Source organism: Platalea leucorodia, assembly GCF_965183815.1.
Source record: "Platalea leucorodia genome assembly, chromosome: Z".
Classification (NCBI taxonomy): Eukaryota; Metazoa; Chordata; class Aves; order Pelecaniformes; family Threskiornithidae; genus Platalea; species Platalea leucorodia.
This window is the reverse complement of record NC_138858.1, coordinates 16121369-16143484: the sequence shown is the minus strand read 5'-3', so window position 1 is coordinate 16143484 and position 22116 is coordinate 16121369. Positions and strand designations below refer to the sequence as shown.

General features: G+C 36.2%; 1 protein-coding gene across 4 annotated transcripts in view; it reads left to right on the top strand.

Moving 5' to 3' along the window:
• TTC33 (tetratricopeptide repeat domain 33) overlaps positions 1–21726 on the top strand; it is a 50338-nt gene extending 28612 nt beyond the window's left edge. For all 4 annotated transcript variants that reach the window (XM_082336332.1, XM_082336333.1, XM_082336331.1 and 1 more), the window contains exons 4-5: positions 9671–9802; positions 18890–21726. In XM_082336332.1, coding sequence (XP_082192458.1) covers positions 9671–9802; positions 18890–19240 — 483 coding nt within the window. In that variant the 3' untranslated portion in view covers positions 19241–21726. The remainder of the gene's footprint in view (positions 1–9670; positions 9803–18889) is intronic.
• The last annotated feature ends 390 nt before the right edge of the window (positions 21727–22116 follow it).

Below are 22116 nucleotides of genomic sequence, written 5' to 3'. Positions count from 1 at the left end.
AAGTTAGGAGAAAGGAAAAGAGAAAGTAAAATCATGGTACTTCAGTGAATGTGTTATGTAACTTTTAGGAAGCTTGCTATATTGTTTAGTTTTAAAGTATTGGTTGTTATTGTAATTCTTTTCTTGTATAAAAAAACAAAACACCCAAAAAACCCCAACAAAAACATCAAACCCAAAAAAACCCCCAACAAAACCCAAGAAGTAAAGCTGGCTATTTTCCAAGGTGTGGTGACTACTCTTTTTTTTTTTTTTTTTTTTTCCCCTGGATGCTGTCACATCTCCTCCTCCTGTCTGTGAAGTGAAGAAAGTTTGATTCTGCAAAATAATTAATTGAATAATCATAAGCTCATTTCAATAGAGTAATACTGAAAGAGGCTTTCATTTTATATAGTTGCAGAAGGTTTAGATCTTACTTGGTTTTGTATTTGGTTTGAGAAATACTTTATGGTCTTAAAGGGTTTTTCTTCCTGAATTATTTTGGGAGAATTGTATTGTTGGATCGCTTTGTCAACATATCATACACATATAAGGGATCCAGATAGACTGTGTTAGGAAATACTTGGGGAGGGCTGTGTATGAAGGGTTGATTTCTGACTTGATTCATTAATTTGAATGGTGTTGGTAGTAAGATGCAGTAATTTTTTTTACTTTAAATCACTGAATTTTTCTGGTGCAGTTCTCTCATTCTATATCCTACATGATGCTGAAAAGTGGGCATTTGTTCTTCCCACTTTCTCACCAGGCTAGATTTGTAGTAGTTATTTCTTCATAACTTCTAAAACAGTAGGCATCTCTCTCAAAAAAAAAATTAAAAATCTCTCCATGTTATTCAAACCTTACAGAAGTTCTGCAGTTGTACTTTCTTTTAACTTGGGCATGCTTAGGATCAGATCTATGTGCTATTTAAATAGTATATTAGCATTTACAAATCTCCTATATGATTTAGGTACTTGACTCCTACATACTTCTAGAGTTCTATGATAACAAAACATCTTAAACATGTAAACCTCCATTGAATATTTACTTGTATTTGGATGCTTTTACATCAATTCTAGCTTAAATGAAAGATCTGTCTAGCCTAGTATCCTGACAACTTCTAACAGGAGGTGGCTGGGAAAGAGCCATACAAATGATACAAGCGTGTAGCAGTCTTCCCCCATGATACTTGCCTAGACTCCAGCAAGCTTTGGCCCTGGGACTTCTCTGTGTTTAGAAGTTCTTGGAAGATTTTTCTTCAACAAATTTGTCTCATTGCTTTCTGCTCTTGTGTAAACTTTTTAGCATTTGCAGAGCTATGTGCTAAGGAGTTCTGAATCTTAATTATGCATTATTGGAACAGACAGAATAAAACAATTCTGCTTTAATTAGCAGCTTTCCATGTTGCTGTAAAGGTTGTTAACTTATGTAGCTGTTCATTTGTTCATTTAGTTTTTAACTCCACTAGTAAAGAAATTCTGTTAAGATGTGAAAATGATATCAGTCCTATAATTTTTTTTACTATAGTTTAAAGATTTAACTATGTTTTGAATAAAACAGACTACCTAGTAGAATTTCTTCTAGGTTGGAAAGAAATGGTTCATGTGCTCTGATGCTGGCTCGTTAACACAAGGTGTTTTTGAAGTAGCCTCTATTTTGCAATTAGAATTTCTTTTTTTTGACTTAAAGTCAAGAGAAAGCTGTTGAAAAGGACAGTTATGCTCAGTGGGACAAATTAGTGAATAGCTCTCTTTTAACAGTTCTTTATTATGGTCTTATGTAAATGCAGGAATTCAAGTAGCTCTCCAAAAGTACTCTATTTAATTAAAATTATACTAAAAATAAATATTTTCACAGTGGATATAACAGGAGAACAGGGAATTATGTTAGCTTACCAGGATCTGAACTATGATGCAGTGACTTATGCAAACGGATGCTTACTACAACATCCTCCAATCGGTGCTCCAGCTGCAATACCTAATACTGAGGGGTGGTTGCTCACTTGGCACCCTAGTCCCTGTATTTCAGCTAAATTGCAAAGGTGAGTTTGAGCAATAAGGCAGACAGTTTTCCTGCTCACCAGGAAGAGCTGAGAAACCAGCTGTGTGACTCTGATTCGTCTTGTAAAATGTCTTTGTCTAATGAAACCATTGGAGAGTAATGAAAGCTGACAGAATAAAGGAACCCAGGCCTCTGCTTCCACCATGCCTTTTCTTCCTTTCCTGAAGAGGAGAGACCAGTGCTGGGCAGTTGCACTGTTTCTCTTTGGTTTCACTTTCTGATATTGCATAACACTTCTGTTATACTGTGAATGAGAACACCAGAAAAGTTTATGTACAAAATATGCATTTATAAAATTATTTATTTAATCTTTTTAATAAAACCTCGTATCTTTAAATTGGTAACATCTCTTTAGTACACACAAATAATTATTACAGATGTTTTTTGCGGTATGACTTATGCTTACTGGAAGTTGATTAATATAATGTGTAATTTGATACCTTTCTACCTTTAAAGGCACTAATGTGAGCTGTAAAAATCCATGTGTGCCAAAATAGGAATATGTAATTCATTCCAAAAATATTGTGGTTAATATTTAAATGATTCTGTCTTAGAGCTGACTATGTTATTCCAATCCAGCATACTAGCACAAATACTGCAGCTATTATTGTGTAGCTAAATCAGAAAGTTTTGGTAGCTCCAGATTTGGAAGAACTTTACACCAGCTTCAGTAAGGGCTTGACCAGCACCGGGCCTATGAAAATCTGCCTGTCTTGGTATGTGAGTCACATACTAGAGGAGGTGATTCATGTTAAGGATGACTTTGTGCAATATGCAAAGATTCTTTATGGTCTATACCAATTTTCTTTCAGTGAGGAAAAGTCTTCTCGTGAAGTAATTTCTTTTGAGAATTAACATTGGATAGAGTGTTTTGCATGGGCTTGAATATCTGAGTATCCTGTTACATTTATTTATTAAGATAATCATATGTTGGGTTATATAGCAGCTTCCCAGTTCATTAGTGTTTCCTTTCTCAGCAGCAAACTTAACATTTTAAGTAAATTTGAATTAATAAATCAGATAAATATGCTAATGACACAGTAGGAATCTGTAAATATTTATGGTAAGTTCTTAAAGACCTGTGTTTTAACGTAACAGATGTAGGACAAATGTCTTTCAGTATTTCTGAATAGTGGAAATAGTGTTTAAAGTTCCCAGTTGTCAATGTCACTTGCAGTAAGTGTGTTTCCAGAAAATCATACGGGAATTGTGGAATTGCTCAACTGCTTCAAAAACTCATAAAAGTTGATGAGATTTTTTTTCCATTGCTCTCAGCTACTTTTTGATCCATTTAAAAGCAGATTATTATGGTGTGTAGAGAGGTTAGTGGTGCACTTAGATCTTGCATGCAAGTAACAGTTTTTCAGTGTATATACTTGATATTCCATTAACAGCATAAACTGTTCCCGTGTTGCAAGAACAATGAGTGACAAGTAAATGTGCAAGCAGTTAATTTCTATATTGTTTAAAAAAATCTTTAAAAACCCCCAAAATAACAGCCTAGTGTTGATTCTAGTATTAGATGAGTAGTATGCTAAGTATATTCAAAGGAGTGTATGAAGACTACCTATATTAATGCAGTCACTAATACTGCTTGAAATTGATGTGGGCTAAGTTTCTTAAACATTGACTAAATTACTTTATTGCTGCTTTGAATTACAAAGATGGAGGAACAAGCTTTGAGAAATTCTTTGAATTTGGGTCTAAACATTTGTATGCTGGACTACGTGGAACTCTTTTTCTTGGGTGAAGAGACACATCAAAAGACTTATTACATTATGATATATATAACAAACTCGGGAATCAGGCACTCTGCTATTCTGCTAAAATGACGCGATTCCTAAAGTATACAATATAGTTGTTTATAGACATGTATAGAAACAAGTAAATACAAATGTAAACAAACCATCAGGTTTATCTCCATTTAATAAGCTGTTTGGATGTTTGTCATCAGCTGTCTGAGGATCTAGTTTCTGTACAACCCTGCATCCTCAATTTGCATTCATTGAACAGGACCAGGATTTCAGATTTTTTTTTTTTTAATAGGCCAAACCCAGTATAGTCATATTGAAATCATTCCATTTCCTCTCTTCTAAAGGTTTTCTTAATCTTGAACTCAGTGAGGAAATAATATCAACTTCCACCCATCCCTCTTCCTGCTTAAGAAGTGATAAGGTTCCTAAGTCATTACCAGACTCACAATCCCAAATTTAGGTTATAACAAATCAGCTAATAATTGATTTTTTTTTTTTAACTGGGATGTACCGAGAAGAGTTTACCATTAAAACACTGATGTAAACTCCAGAAAGCTACATAGCAAAAAAGCATTGCTGTGTGGTGTAACGGTGATTGCTTTACAGCATGGATAAATGTAAACTGCTTGTGGATAGGAAGAATTTTATTCATCAGTGTTTTGAAATGGATTTCTGGATGGAAGAAGGAATTCGGTCAGTTTCACTGGATTTGGAATGTATCTATCTATAGTGATTCAGCTTCAAGCCAGTGAGCTCATCTAAAACCAGGACTTATTCAGATTCATAACACTTCCAAAATTTTGTGGGTAGGAGAGGACAGGTCATTCTACTGCCTGGATTTTTAATACTTGGTCAGTCTCCCAGTGGCAGTTGCTATGTTTTATTGGTTTTTTGCTATTGAGTTCTTCTCATTCTTCTCATCTGTCTCATTTTTTTAAAAAAACTAGGTCTATTAAACTAACTCATTGTAGTGACGTGGATTTTCTTTGTTTTAATGCATGTGATAAAGATAAGTCTATGTTGGAATAAAGTAACTGCTGAAAATCCACCTACCGAACATCTTTATAAGACATTTCCCTCTAGTCATTTTTAATATATGCGTGCATGAGAGTCTTGAGATGTTTTTTCTGTTTTGTGAGATTTTTTTCTGATTGTTTGATTAGTTTTAAGAATGTTTTCTAATGAAGTGTTATCACTATAATTGGAAAATAAATCAAATATGCAATGAGATTACTTAACTGTGAAATTTGAGTGCCATGCTGCTAATGAAGTTTGCAAAAGAAAATTCATCTGAGAAATTCATTTGAGAGCAATAGGAAAGGAATAGGATCTTAGTGTGTCTGCTCTTAAAAGGGTGTTCATAAGCAAACACACACATCCTTGTCTTTACCTTAGGTGATTCTGGCAAAGTAGCCCTTTTCTGTCATAGATTGCTTCAAAATAGATTAAAGACCCATTTTGCTGGTAGGATTGTCTCTTATGAAGATTTTCCCCAGCATAATTTTGAAGTGTAAAAGCTTAATATCTTTATACTCTCTTAATATAAGCTTATATTTTTGCATTTTTCTGAATGCATGGCCATCTAAAGACTTAAGTTAATGCTAGAACATTGAGGAAGAGGGATTTAAATAGAGTTTTCAGTGATACATAGTTCCTCTGTGAAGCATCACATAGACCATTCGTCTGATTGTTGAAAAACACCCTAATGCAACTGAATTAGTTTCTCTAAAAAGTAAACATCTGTTTAAAAAAGAGACGTTACGTCTGAGTACTCTATTTATAATGGTTTGCGACCTTTTTAGAATAATGCTTGCTTGTTCCTGTTTTTACTAGTAATCTGAATGTTTTGCAGGAAATAACTAGCAGAGGGCAACGATTATCTCTGCTGTCAAAAAAACCCCACCAAAACCACATTGAAATCGGTGTGAATGTAACTTGAATCAAAAGAGATTGCACAAAGTTACTGATGAACTAATGTAACTGTATGCAGGTCTGGATTGATGCTGATGGTGGCTTGCAGTTTAGAGTCAATTGTACTGAAGTAGTCCATAAAGGATTAAAAGAGAGTCAAGAGTTTGTTGTATTAAGTACAATAGAGCTCCCAACAAGAAACACTCCCCACAGAAGACTTCACTTTACTCTTTTGAAAGAAAGTCAGCCAAATCAAAGAACATGCTTATTTTGGAGGGAGGCCTTGGGGGTGTGTTCCGTTTATTCCATTTTCTACAGAATAACTATTTCAAAAACAGTTACTGAAGTTAAATATATAAGCGTAAACAAACTTATCAAGAAAGTAAATGACTGTGAGAATGAGATAAAATTGAGCAAATGTAAGAGTAGCAGCAAGCATTCTGCTCAAATTGGGTGTAGGGACTGCTGCTCACTTCCAGATTCATGTTTCAGTCACACATTTGAATGAACAGATAATAGTTTTCTGATCAGCTCAAGTATTTCAAACATATGGGCTGAAATGAAAGAAGATCTGGGGGCATCTTTGTAAGAAGCAGAAAAATAGACCATTATGTTGATGCCATATTGGAGCAAATAAAATAGGCATAACTTATTAAAAAAGAGGTAAATAAAAGGAAGCAAATCATATAGATTCTTAAAACAAGAGGAGAAAATCAAGTAGTATACAGTAGAAAGTGGGAGCAAGACTTTGAACAAGACGTTCATTGAGTGTCTTATTTTTTATTAAGTCAAATGGACTTTGGTCCATTATGGTGTGATATGTAGGGATCAAGGAAACCGACAATATTAAGGGAACATAATCAAGACTATGAAGAGAGTTTTGCAGATAGCAAAATAACCTTGTGTTATACAAGGCATAAATGTAGACTGAATTTATGTGAAGGAAGAGAAAATTAAAAATTATACTGTCATGGTAATGACAGAAATGCAGATAAAAGAAAGTAAGATGATTTGGGAAGGACACAAGGAGTTCAGTTCTAGGTATGTTTAAACTAGTGATGAGTTATGCAAGAAGATCTGAAATGCAATGGAAGTAGTATTTCAGTGTAGCTGCATCCTTGAAAATAAGCCTTACATCTTGTATTGTCACGCAGAACTCAAGATTATTATATTATTCAAGTATGTATAAATACTGAAGAATATGTTGTGCATGAAATGCTATCCCATAATTAGAAGTATGATTGTGGGGTTTTGTTAGACTGATATGTTAAGCTAGTTCAGGATGAGAAATCTACGTTTTGACGAAGGCCATCAGTATAATTCCCATGATCTTCTACCTGACTTCCCCCATTTTGCACACCCCCTAAGGGGCACATGTGTAAGGAGTGACAATAACCCTTTAGGTACTTACCATATTAGCGAAATGGAGACCACACTAGACTGTGTGTTATCGGGGGATGATGTATATATACATAGATTTGGTGCTTGACATGGCTGCATGTTGAGCATGTGAAAGGCACACTGTATGACGGTGGGGGCTACAGCGCACACAGTTCCTCTCTGGCTTTGTTGTGTCCATGTGGCCTGTCCCAGTAAAAGGACTGAGCACCTCTTGACAAATCTGTGCAGAAGAAAACTTTATGCTAGTGGGTTTTTTTTATTCCTTTTTCAGCATTATTTTCCAGATGTAGAATAACTGAGTGTTTGCTGGTTCAGTTTTCAAGTAGCAGTGGTATCTAGCATGTACAGGTATTTTATTAAAGTAATAATAATATCACATGTAGAGTAACTGAAGGCAGTGGTATCTAGCATGTACAGGTATTTTATTAAAGTAATAATAATATCACATGTAGAGTAACTGAAGGCAAGGCTGCACACATTCAGGTCTGTCATTGTATGTTCATTTTGATGATCTCTTCACCTGAAAACAAAAGTGTAGGAAAATGGTGTGCATTAGTAAGTTTATTGTTTTATAATGTCTGACAAGTATAGCTGAATCATTTTATTAATAACTGAAAAAAACACCTGTGCTGGACGAAATGCATGTATGTTCAAATTTGTATTTGTTTGAATGTACCTTGAGAAACTGATGTCATAGTTACTAGGAGCACAGTAATTACCACCGTGATCTGGAAGAGCATTTTTAAAGCAGCTGTCTAGTACACACAACAGTCATAAATAGATGAAAGTGGATTGTTAGTGAGGTCACAATTCAGTAAACAAAGCAGTAAAATTAATCAAAAACTGCAAAAGATTTACTTAAGTAGATGTTTTGGAATTGTGTTGCAGTAGAAAGTACTGGTAGGAAATACTGAATACTCAGGATGCGTAAAATGTTCAGGTGAGTGTATATTTGGATTTGTTTTCTCTTATGAGAACAAACCTATTAAGAGATTAATGTAAAAGCTAGCTGATAGATGCAGAATCACTTAATCTTGGTAGGATGTCCACCTATGTAATAGTAACAGTTTGATTCAGTTCACAGATCTGCAAGTAAGAGAAACTCCACACAAAAATGCAGTTGAACTGAAAGTTTTGGAAAAATACACAGGATTCATTACAAACTTTGCTTACAAAGCACAGTCATTGAGAACTGTTGAGGAAAAAAGGGAAAATGACATGGCATACAGCTATGGGTTGTTTTTTTAAAGATTTTTAGGTATTTCTAAATTCCAGTGTGCAGCCTATTAAATGGAATTGAAGAGAAGCCATAGGGCTAGTCTTTAGACAAATTTAGTCTTGTTAAAACAGCAGCAGTATGGATCCAAAGGGTTTATTGGAAGATATGCTTCCTGTGTTTCTTGGGTACAGGATTACTTTCTGTAGTAAAGTTGGTTTTTTTACTGTATTCACCCCAGTGCTGTGCAAGTACTTTATGTTAATTAAAGTAAATACTCAAGATTATTGCGTTTGAATCCTCCTCGACTCCACACTCATATTTGTCTACTTAATATATCATAGAACAGTAAGGTTAAATAAATGCTTTTTGCACTTCAGCAACAGTTCTCATATGTTCTACTATTATTCATGCTTGCAGGTCAGTTGGGATGAAAGTGGTTGCCCACACATGAGTCCTACTCTTGTGGTTGACATTCTCATCATACTGTAGGAATGCGGTTGTCATTTGTTTCTTATACTGGTATCTATTACCATAGCATGTGGGTGTCTGAAATCATGATCTCAGAGTGATGCAGGTCTTCAGGTAATGTGCCAATCTCATGGTGGTCTTGGAAAAATACGACAAGCTTTGAGCCATGTTATGTATGGTTAACTATGATTTATAGGCTTAGTTATGGAGATTCAATGCAAGGAGTAGAATACTATGGTAACAGGCTGACACTAACCTGTGCTGCTGAGTAAAAGACTTCCACATTCAGAAACCACTTTTTTTTTTTTAATGTAGGTGACTTCATGTCTAAGTTAGGCTTTGCTGTTGCAGAATGCTTACTCTCCAAGTACAACAGTCATTGTTAAGGACTGTTTCCATGCTGAATTACAGGGATTGTTTCTATAATTATATCATGTGCACTGCAACTGTATTTAGTAGATTCCAGTCTTCTATTAAAAAGAAAAAAATACAACCCAGGAGTTTTTCAATGATACTTGCTTATTTATTGTGTTTAATTCTCAGTGTGTTTGTTCTTCAGTGTATTCTGTTATGCTTTCACAGAGTGTGAGGTTTGTAGGGAGGAAGGCAGGGGGAGGGATGCCTTCAGAAGCAATTAATCTAATAGAGTTGCTTAAATAGTTCAGATGAATCATCCTCTAGCATGCCTGTGTCTCTCCATGGGCTATGGAATGAGTCCGAGTGACTATCTGAGGCAACTAACTTTAAAACTAGAAAAAGATAGGTGAGATGAACCTGTCCTTAGGTATTGAAACAATGGTGGTTGCCTGGGTAATCCCAGAAGACTTAAAATCTCTTTTCAATTTTGCTTATTTTTATTCCTCTTATTTTTCTGTCATAGGTCCTGATGTCTTTACATGAAATGTTCCCAGCAGTGCATGCAGCAGAAATGGCCGTCCAGAGAAACCCACGTTCCTGGGATGCCTGGCAGACTTTGGGACGTGCCCAGCTTGGATTAGGAGAGATAGCACTGGTAGGAAAATGGACAACATTAATATTCTAAACTTGTAAACCACATTGTCTGAATTGTGTGTGAGAGAATGAAAGTACAGAAATACCAAGGTAACTGAATATCCTTACATAACCTGAAAGTAGGCAAGGAAAAAGGTTGTTGTTATTTATCTCCAGTATTCCCTCTACTTTGTTGTTTTTCACAAATGCTTCCTGTGTGGTTTTGTTGCTGGGCTTGTGGAAGACCTGCCTAGCTCAAAGCCTTTTGTGTTATATACTATATTTATGTGGTGGCTTTATGCAACAGATTAATTATGTTGACATAACTGCACGTACTACATTCTGGGTACTGTATTGCTACAGCGCAGCTCACCATAGTTTAAAGATGAAGGTACTCTGAAGTCCCAGTTGATATTCAGGCTCAGGTTTATACATGCCTGCTAATAAAATTCTAATATCTTGTTTTCCCTGTCTCCTACTCTCCTGTGTCAGGTGCAGCAAATCATATGTGCTCATTCATGCTGTCCTCTGGCTCCTTGACCCCAAATGGTGGCTGAAGTTGGTTCTTTTCTTAATAAGACAGCAAAAAGGCTAGGATGCTCTGCAGTAGCTGGAGTGCATCTTTTCTCTAGCTGCAGCTGTATGCCATGGTGCTGTCTTGGCTACATGATGGGACGCAAAGGGAGACTTCCCCCATGTCAGATCACCCTCTGCCTCCAGGCTATACACCTGTAAATAATGTAACATACCGTTTTCAGCTAGTTAGTGTGGAAACATAGTGAGTGAACTTCTTAATTCAGACACGATCACAAAAGTCCATTAGAAAAATAATTCATCATGAGCTCTCAGATAAAAAAAGATACTGTTTTTATTTTATTTCTAATAGAAGTAGCTGTGTGCTGGTTTGATACAAATACTTTTGTAATTAATTTAGAGTTTTTTTGCAAAGTTACAATGTTTGGACCGAAAATTTTCAAGAATAAAAATAATTATTTTTTGGAGGGAGGCTAACAGATCATGCAAAACCAGTTTCTTTTTAAAATGTAGTAAGGAGCAGTATTAAAAAAGAAAATCAAAACCCCAAAAAACCCAAATGATGAGAATAACATAAGACAAAAGCTGTGTGTTGCAGATGTGTAGTGTTCTACCATATGTTGTTGCAGTATCATAATATATCAAATATATATAATTATACTACCAGGTCTGCTGACCAGATCCTATAAGCTTCATCTGCATTAGCAAGTCACATCACACCAATAGGAGTGGATGTCTTGAGTTGATAGTGCTGGGGACCCAGTGTCCACATTATATTCATTTTGGTTTACTTCAGAGTAGCTCTGTTGTTTGGAGCACTTCAGGTGCTCTCTTGGAGTGCATTGTTGAGCTTAATCAGAAAGGAATCCAGTTTATGTAGTCTGAGACTATTCTGTGATGCAAACCAAAGCATTTTAAGTGGGAACAATCAGAGATTTGCATCAAAGCACATTAGTCATCTGAAACAAAACACTACTATAGGTGCTCCTGTAATTGTTACATTGGCCTTACTGTCTGTGAAGAGAGAGGGAGGAGGAGTTATCACCGGGTAGTTTGCCCTCTGAATATTTTTGTCTGTCTCTGTTTGTGTAGGGAGCCCAGAGGTGGGTAAGCTCCTGTTGGTGTCTCCAGTGCTTTAGTGGAGTGTTTTTACTGGGTGTTTTTACTTTTTTGCCCTTCTGTCTTTAAGGCATATTGAACTGCCTTCTGGTGAATATGTTCTCCTGTAAAAAGAATAACTTGGGGAGTTATTCTAAAATGTAGATAATGTTCACTATTTATTTTTGAACCAAGCGATTTTTAAGGAATCTTAAAAGGTTAAGACTGGAGGAATCTTAAAAAGTTAAGTGATTTCATAATTATTGAACCTGTGGAGGCTTCTTGACTAGGTGATCTAAGTCATAATTACCTTGTTCCCATTAGCCTTCCATTACCATGATCTTCTAATTTTTCACTGCATTAAATTTTTACAGAGAAAAGTTAATAAAGCATAAATATCAGGGCTTTTTAGTACTGTTTGAGATTTACGAATTACTACCCTTCTCAAGAGCAGCTTCTTCTGTTTGTTTGTTTCATTTCTCCCCCACCAATGTCTGTCTTCACTACCCACATCAAAAAAAAAGTTACGGTATTTTAATTTCAAGTTTCCCAGGTCTAAAATACAGCTTCCAAACAAATCTAATTTTATTATGAGCTGCATAATATATTCATTTCTCACAAACAAAGAAAGGTTTGTTTTGGTTTGTGTTTGTCAAACTTGTGACAGAAAGAGTGAGATAAATTAGCACCTTTTTATTTAGCTTTTACAAAAGCTGTTTGCTCTTTTTTCTGAATTTACTAAAGAGGGTAATTCAACAGTAATACTTAAATGTGAGCAGGCGGAACTTTATTTCTTTCTGTAAAGGTAGAAATTCCTTAAATTCTACAGATCAATTTGCAAGAGCACATCCGAGTAAACTTTGCAACGTGTAGAAATGTAGTCAGGCTTGTCAAATTTCTCTCATTTAATTGTAATGATTGTTTTTACCAATTATATTTACTGTATTGGTGATGACAACTTAAGCAGTAACAATTTCACACTGATATCTTCATTAGAACAGTTCTTCCCATGAGACAGAGTGAACCCCACACTTTCATTAAACAAGCAAACAAAAAACGAAAACAAAAGCAACATTCGGGGTGGGGGTGGCGGGGGAGGAAAGACCAACTGAAAATGACTGAGTCTCCCACTTTGGAGAAATTCATAAACCATTTGGACATGGTCGTGGGCAACCAGCTTCAGGTGGCCCTGCTTGAGCAGGAGGTTGGCCCAGATGACTGTGGAAGGTCCCGACCAACCTCAGCCATTCTGTGATCACCCCATTGTGAGCTGGGGCCTCCGTGTCAAACCTGGAGTACTGAAGATTACAAAGTTAACTGGGCAGATGTGTAAATATGAACCAATTGTGCATGCTTTTTGTTTGATGATTTGAAGGATGTGGTTTGCTGTATTGTTACTAAGTAGTTAGTGGTTTAGCAGTCTTTAAGTGTGATACTACATTTTGTAAAAGGAATCAAGCCTTGACAATATGAATCCTCAGATCAGCCCTTTCATTTCCCTTGAAAGAAGTAGTTTTAGGTCTTTTACATAATGATGGGAGCAATGTACTAGCAAAGAGAGGAATTACTGCATTTTATTGAAATCCAGCTAATTAACATAACTAATTCTGAATTTGAGAGAATTTTTCAAAATGTTAGTAATGTAAGTGTGTGGAAACATAAAGGTTTTGGTAATAAAAAGGAAACTGACAGTTGGCTTTCCGTTGAGAAGCAATCAAATCTGTGCTTCAGATTGTGTTCCTGTCAACTTGAGGGGATAAATAACTCAGATTTTATTTTTATAGATTTATGTGGGATTAAAATATTAAATTACACTGCTGTGGTAATCTTCCTTCTAAGCACAACAAAATGTGTGGATTATTTTATAGTGATGGAATATTTAACTTTATCATTATATTAATATAGTCTATACCTATTTTTCTTATATGCATAAATAAAAAGGAAAAGAGGCAATGCAATTTTTAAAATTGCTATTTGTTTTATAGTTTTGGCTTGGAATTTCTTGTTATTCCATTTAGTTTTTGTGTCACACTTTAAGTGGTACTGCTTTCATTATCAGGATTTGATAAAAGACGTTTCTTTTGAAAATAAAACATGTGACAGGGCATATTTCTGTCCTGTCAACTCCATCTTGAACTATACTCCAGCCACATACACATTCTAGCACATAGTATTTGGGAAGTATTAAGTTAGAGAGAAAATAAAATGCTTTGTCAGTTAAAGTGGGGTTCTGCTAAATTCCTTTCAACAGCTTTAAACAGTCCTACCCAGTTATAGGTAATACCCAGTAATACTAGCTTCTTCAGAGGTCCTGTGTTAGTGCTGCAGTCTCCAGCTACTATAGTGTAATCCTTTTTTTTTAAATTTTTTTTTACCACTGTTGGAAGTCATAAATATATTTTGATAACCCACCTAATGATTTTTTTAATGCATGAAAATATCTTCTACTCAGAGGTGATTTTTATTTTCAGTCAAGAAACCAGAAGGGCAAGCAAGTCTCTGAAAGTTTAAATGCCCTTTCTGCTACATTTCTAGCAGTGGTACTCAGTTCTTGCGAGCGTTCCCCACTGACTTAGCTGGCACCTCATGGTAGTTACTCTTGTCAGATGCTGAGAACTTTTGAGGCTTTAACCATGATGATGAAGTCCATCTTCTCAACATTTAAACCTTGTAATTAAAAGTGTTAGCTAAAACAGATGCAGAGTGTCTGACAAACTGGAATTGGGGAGAAAGTTGTTTTACCATTATTGTAAAATTCCTTGTAATAATTTTAGCAGTAGAATTTGGTAGCAGAGAGGTAAATGTTTTCAATCCTTCTGGATTTTCCTGATTTACAAGTTAAGACCACTCATATCACTTCAGGCTTTATTTTGTTGGTCTAAATATGTCAGTTTCTAGGATGGGATAGAGTTTTTTGTTCCCTCAGTTGTCCTGGATTATGTCCGTGTATGTAGTAGGGCATAGCGTACAGATCTGTATGGTAGAGGCAGCCCGAAGCAGTGACTTCTGCAGAGCATGCTGAAGTGTCTTGCAGGGATGCTCGTGGAGGTGCAAAGGCAGACAGGCAGTGAGCGTTGTGAGGACAGAGGGCTGGGAAGAAGTGAGTTGGTGCAAAAGGAGATCTGGGAAATGGGAGTACCTCACCAAAGCAAAAGAAAGTACAAGACGAAGATAGAAACATCTTCAAAAGAAGAGGAAGAAGGAAGCTGTGGAAGTGAGGAAGAGGCACCCTGAAGAGAAACTTGAAGTGGACACACTGGCTGACAGAAATTTTCTGAAACTCTAGCCTATAGAGAGATGTGTGCCTGGGGCCAAAGAAACTGGGCAGATCTTTTTCTATCAGTTACCACAGGCCATTACATTCCTATCCTCTTCTCATGTCTCCAGGCTCAGGCGCGTGTCCTCTGGCCTCTGGTGCCAGCCAGGCACTGCACCCCAGGGAGGACGTGTGCTGAGTGACCACTGGGGTTGATGCATCTTCATCTGTGCTGCATAAATTCTCTGCGGTGGAGAACCTCCAGCACAGGAGAATTAAGCTAGCATCGTCTCACAGACGTCTACCAAATGGAAACATAGACTTCTATGTTTCCTTCTGTGGGTTTATTACCTGACCGAATTCCAATGGGTGTAAGGCAAAAATAAGTCTTTCACATCTGGAAGATTGCCTACTATGTTTCAGGCCTTTTCTCCAAAACATGAGAGCACCAGAACCTTTGAATAAAATGGTTTTGTAAATGTAAGAACTGCAAAATGTTAAGTGTTCACCTCATTTTTGAAGACAGAAGAATTATTTTTCCTGAAAAGAAATTTCCAGAGAGAAAATTCTTATTGAAAAGAAGAAATAATCTGAACAGAAAAGTTGCATAGAAAAGTTCAGCCTGACAGTTTGAAGTTAAAATAGATAAGACGTTTACCATTCAGATTATATCATATAAACCGTTAAACTAGAGTGAAAATATCTGAAATAATTGGATTTTTTTTTTTTTGTTTAAAGAGGAGAAATGTAATTGGAAGTCTTTAAATATACTAAAATTTCATTAGTGTCACTATGGTAAAGGTTTCTGTAAAAATTAGTTAGTTGTGTTCATGGTGAGTAGTACAAGAAGTAAGACTTAAATGCCAATAGAATATTACCATAGAATCATAGAATGGTTTGGGGTGGAAGGGAGCTTTAAAGGCCATCTAGTCCAACCCCCCTGCAATGGGCAGGGACATCTTCAACTAGATCAGAGCTCTGTCCAACCTGGCCTTGAATATTTCCAAGGATGAGGCATCTACCACCTCTCTGGGCAACCTCTGCCAGTGTTTCACCACCCTCATTGTGAAAAATTTATCCCTCATATCTAGTCTGAATCTACCCTCTTTTAGTTTAAAACCATTACCCCTTGTCTTGTTGCTACAGGCCCTGCTAAAAAGTCTGTCCCTATCTTTCTTATAAGTCCCCTTCAAGTACTGAAAGGCTGCAAGAAGGTCTCCTTGGAGCCTTCTCTTATCCAGGCTGAACAACCCCAGCTCTCTCAGCCTTTCCTCATAGCAGAGGTGCTCCATCCCTCTGACCATTTTTGTGGCCTCCTCTGGCCCCACTCCAACAGGTCCATGTCCTTCCTGTGCTGAGGACCCCAGAGCTGGATGCAGCACTGCAGGTGGGGTCTCACCAGAGCAGAGTAGAGGGGCAGAATCCCCTCCCTCGACCTGCTGGCCACGCTGCTTTTGGTGCAGCCCAGGGTACGGTTGGCTTTCTGGCGAGCGCACATTGCTGGCTCATGTCCAGTTTTTCATCTACCAGTACCCCTAAGTATTATGTTGGATGCTGTAAAAAACCCCCATATTTAAGGATCCTTAAACACAGAAAAAGGTTACTTGTAGATATATACGTATCTTCACTGATGGACATCCTTTGAAATAGGTGAGATGGTGTCTGTCAGATGGAACATAAAGGCCTCATGCAAGCCTTCAGGGTAGATGTGAACCTCTGCATAACTTCTTAAAATGCTCCTTTACCTTTTTTAGGAAGTCACTGCATACTGACAATTACTAGGTCCATGTGTTACAAAAACATGTCATAAAAAGTATAGTCTGATCAAAACTGCTCTTCACATTTAAAAACTGTGCAAACCAGTAGAAGAGATTCTGCTCATGGGAAAAATGAGAGATTGTTTGCTACGGAATACCCTATAGTGAGATGAAATGTAAAATATTTTGAAAATACAAATTCTTCAAATATTGTAATTCAGCAAGCAGGAACATCTTGCAGTAGATTTTATAGTACTCTTCCCTACAGAAGCAAAAGCAGATATGTGAATATGTACCTATTTAAAATCCCATAGTCCTTACGTGCAGGGTCTCTTAAGACCACAGCTGCCCTTAGGCTAGAAATATGAAGTTTATCTAGTGCTGCCACATTTTCCTATAATGCCAGACAGGCAGTTGGAGAGGGACATTTACATCTCTATCAGTGGGAGATTTAAAAGTAGTACTGTTATTTTCTTTTCTTCTGTCTTAATAGAAATTAATGGCTGTGGAAGTAGTGGCAACGTAAAATTTTATGTGGATGACAATTCTGTATTTTTCAGCGTTACATTGCTACTTTAAAATGAATCCCTCTGATCTTTTGCAGCACTTGAAATTTACTTTTTTTTAATTTTTATTATTTATTTATAAAAATGTCACACACAAAATCTTTCTTCTAGTAGATTTACAAAGGTGATTGTTTCATGCTGTATTGTATGAATCGTCAAGGCATCTTCTAAGCTTATTAAATATTACCTTATATTTGATTACTGTGTTTAATATTGTTTAATATGCATGAACATAACTATATAGACAGGTTTTAATTAGGGGTTCTCTTTCATGGAAAGCTTAAACTAGATGGTGTTTGTTTATATTTTGTTTTCAACAGAAATACAAAAAAAGAGCATTTAGTGCGTACTTGTAGCTAATCTACCCCTGGAAATTAAAAGCTAGCAAACTTGAATAAAATGACACTGTTTTGCAAGGATTAAACTGCACTCCTCCTTCTGTTTGAAGTTCAGCATGCTCCTACACTTCAGAGCTGGCTGTGGACCAATAATAAAGTATTATTTTTTTTTTTTTCCTGGAACTGAAAGGCTGCCTATTACAATAGCAGTAATACTGATAGCATAATCAGCATTTCTTAAATCTGATTTGTATCTCTTGTCTGCTGAGTTCACGTCATACGGAAATTATATATTAATCTGTGCCAGCAGAAGGATGAATTGGCGGTTTCCGTCAATGCAGATGAAAAGTTGTGATTTTTCAAATTAATTTGCATGCTTTAAGTATTTGTAAATTGCAACAGAATATGGAATTCGATGGTTGTTCATACATCTTTAAAGTCTTTATATGCAAGTTGCTAGAACTTTTCCCAAATATAATCCAAATCCATATCATCACTGTTTTCTGACCCTACAGGAAGGCTTCTGTACATCGTCATGTAATAGTTTGGTCACCCAGCTGGCCATTTCCATAACTGACCATACAGTTGTAAATGTAAAATACACATATGCCTGTGTGTACATACGCATAAGTCTGAGTAGATAAGGTCAGTCTTGACCTTTTCACTGTTAATGTAACTATAAATCCTACACAGTTGTAATTCTTGGTCTAGCATTTTTCCAGTATTGTAGCAATCTCTTCTTATTGCCAAATATCACATCAACTGGATTAGACAGTCAGATTTTTTTATGTTTAACAACAATGGTGTTGAGTATTTGTACTTGTGGAACTTTTCCCAATTGGGCTGAAAGACAGGAGAAACAGTATCAACCATACCTAATTGTGTTAATATTACATGGTTTATAAGATTATAGTTCTTTCTTAGAGCAACTTTCCAAGTTGGGAGTTTATTTGGCTACTTTTGCCTGTTTAGGTAAATGTGTTTGCAACCACAAACCTGTTACAGAAACTGTTTATCATGGGGCTAGGATTGCTGTCGTATTAGGTCTGTATGTGAAATGACTACATGCTAATTTAAAAGCAGCAGTATTAGTGATGCTTCAAATCCCAGCCATCCCTTTTCTGTACTTCCTTAAACCATATCTGCTTTTGCCTTCCCATACATCTGATAATAGGAGAAAAGTGGGATAGAAAACCATCAAAACAAAAATTATTTTTACTTTTACCTTTTTAATTACAATATTATTTTTCACATGTGAACTCTTATTTGTGCCCTGGTTGCCATGTACCTGATTTGTTCATGCTTTCTTGGTACTTACAGACATTTGTATGCACAGTTGTTTGGGGGTAACGCTGCTATTGAACTTAGAGCTGAGGGGGTAACGCTGCTATTGAACTTAGAGCTGAGGGAGGATTGTTCCGCTGAAGACAGACTGGAGTAAAATCACTTTTGTCTTTGCTTGAATGATGTACATAATATTTTTTCTATTGTTAATTTCTATGATGAAATATGTAGGCTTTAAAGTTTCCAATCCTTGGTTTTTCCCTATTCTGTTTATAGGCAATCCGAAGTTTCCAGGTATCCTTACACATCTTTCCAATGAACCCTGAAGTATGGAAGGAGGACCTTTCCTGGGCAAGAAAACTACATGAACAGCAGAAGGCAACAAAGACTGAGGCGGTGCAAGCACTGGCAAAAGAAAAAGAGCTTGCGCAAGAATCAATCCCAGACTATGACTTTGAAAGTGATGAAATTGTGGCAGTCTGTGCTGCCATCGCAGAGAAGGAGAAAGCTCTTTCGGCAGCTAAAACGGTAGTGATTGTGTCTGCTTCAGGCACAGTAGAGACTGTTACTGAGAAGGAGAGTTGTCCTGCAACTCCTGATGAAACCCTTTTCATCAGAGCCCGATAGGGCTGCCTTATGGGTTGCCAGTACTGTTTTAAGAACTAGTGTTATTTATTGTATTGGGCTTGCTTTGTTTTTGTTTTTTAAGCAGTGGGAGAGCCTACAAAAGTTAAAGAATTGAAGTTATTTTTCTTTTGGAAATTGAAAAAGCAATGACCTGAGTTATTGTTCCATCCATATTTTTGGAGCAGAAAGCCAAGAGTTGATTCTAAAAATCTTATCAACAAGTGTAATGCTAAAATGCTTAACTACATTCTAACAACTGCTCTCATCTTTCTGTATTTCATAATTTTACAAGTTAATGTCTACATTTTCCCAGTAATCAATAAGCTTTTATTTAAACTGTAAAAGAAAAAGGGATTTTTTAAAAATCTATTTCAATCCTTATTCATTAACATTATTTATATTCCAGTTAAAGTGTGAACTGTTCTCTGTTATCAGAAGTCTTTATTTTCATTAAGATTACTTTTTGTATGAGGAAGCTTCCTGTGAAGCAGAGATGTATTGTTATTTTGCTTGTGTGTGTGTGATAGATCTGGCATCTGATTTGTAGTCAAATGAAATCAGTAGAAACCTTTATATTGCTTTCATAGCTGAATGGGTTAAATAGTTTCTGATTAGATGAAAGGAAATGCTATACCAAACAAGCCCCTGAATACTTAGTAATTACTAAATGTTTCACCAGAAGAAAGAACATTCAGACTGAAACTGGCTTTTCCTTATCTTGAGTGCTGTGCTACAGACATCACCAGAAGTAAAATGGTGGGAGTTGGAAATAGGTATGTCTGAAGTGTATTACATTTAGCCTTTTCTTTCCTAGTGAGGCTAATCTGACAAAGGGAGTCAGTTTGCTTTTCCTAATTCTTACGACCTGCCATTTAAAGTATGTTCTTAGTGAACCAGTTTTTCAGGACAGCATTGCCTCAGTCTCCCTTTTTATCCTTTTTGGATTTTGGATGCTGTGGTGGGTATTCACATTGTGTTAACTTAGAGGCATAATGTAGGAGATTGTTTAATGTTCACCTTTCTTTAGGGGAAGGTGGCCGTTGGTTCCTTACACGCGCAGTTCAGAGAAACAAAGTCAGGCTGTTTCTTTGATGTGCTCTGTGCTGAGACTGCTCTCTTTTCGTTGTCTTGGAGACATGGTAGAGATGGTCGCCTCCTAACTGGACTGGAAAAAATGGGTCATCTGAGAAGTTCCTGGGGAACTCAGCATTGGGAACGTCATTTCTACTTGATTTTGATAACATTTTGCATGATAAAAACATTTGAATAATAGTTTTGTAGACAAGTGAAACCTTTTGAAATCAGTCATCTTTGCATTTTTCATATCTGATTTCTATTTTCAAAATAACACATTTTTAAAGGAAATAATGTTGCTTGAGAAGCGTAGTGATTTTTGCAATAGAAAGTGTATTGTAGAAAAATTATTTATCTCATCATACTTTTAGTTGATATCTTTATTTAAGTTGGAGACTTACAGTCTTTGCAGAAATGAATTATCCCTTTCAAAAACTTGATTGCCATGTTGTACTTACTAAGTTTTCATTAATTTTTGTTAGATTCTTCCTGAATATATTTTTGTATATATGTGAATTTTTAGATCTGTTCTTGCATGCGGACACACAAAAAATTTACACTTTTTAACATCTCCTGAGTATTCAAACTAATTATAATTACAGCAACTAAAATATATTAAGAAATGTAAAACATCACCGTGCTGCATTTTTATTTGTTCATTCAGTTCAGAAATAGATCTTAAATGCTTACTGAATAGGCATTTGATTAAGATATTTTTCGATAGATGGTTTAAATTGTCCCTGTTGAAGAATTTCTTAATCTTATTTTTCCTAACAACTTAAATAATACAGTCTATTCAGCCATAGGAAGAGTTAGTATGAGAAGGATTTGGACAGATTTCTTCAAAGAGGATACATTCTCTGTCTAGAAAAGGAAATGTGGGAGAAGCTGTAAGGTACGTTTTCATTTTGAAGGAGCTCAGCTATAATCCAACACATCTTTTCTTTCTTTGCGCTTTACACTTGCGTCAGTGTTATGTATTTACTCATACAGGAAGGACTGCCTCCCTCCTTTCAGAAGTCCATGTTATCACAGAATCTGTTTCCATTGAAGTGATTCACAGAATTCCTGTTGACTTCAGCACTGCCGGGCCAAACTAAAGGAGAGGTGTACATCTATACCATCAGGCAGAATGGCCGTGCTGGGTTTAAGAGGTGGTTGTTTCTATCCTCTGTACTAAATGTGTTTTCTTTCTGATTAGATTAGGTTATGAATTCTAGGTATTGTAAGGACCATAGTGTCTTGTAGAGCACTGTAGAGCAGATAAGTTCTTCTGACACTGTTATTCTCAAACAGGGAAGAAGTTCAAAAATTGATGATTTCAACATTGTTTTTTGTACAACATGCCATGTTTTGCATGTATGGGATTTTTTGGATCTGTTTGAATAAAATACTGACTTCTCTGCTGCTTAGTGATGCCTCTTTATTCTTTTGGTTGTAACAAGAAAAAGGGTTAGCATTGACCATTTTAGAATATTACTCATTTAATCAGTTGACTTCTTCTGTCTCTGCTGAACATGTTAATGTGTTATAGTAAAAAAGAAAAAAAGACATCTTGGGAAAAATGTTTAATAAAAGGTAGTGCTCAGAGCTTTTAAACCTCTCAGGGGTATCCAAATGAGAGGGACCCAAAGGAGAGAGCCTTTGTTATCAAAAATAGGATATCTGTGAAGCACACTCCCACTTTGTCAGCAGGAATTTATTTTTATTGTTCTTCATCACTAGTGGTAATGGCTGCAGTAGCTTCCATGTCTTTGCCTTCCCTATGAATCATATATTGAAATGCTGAAGTGTTGCAACGT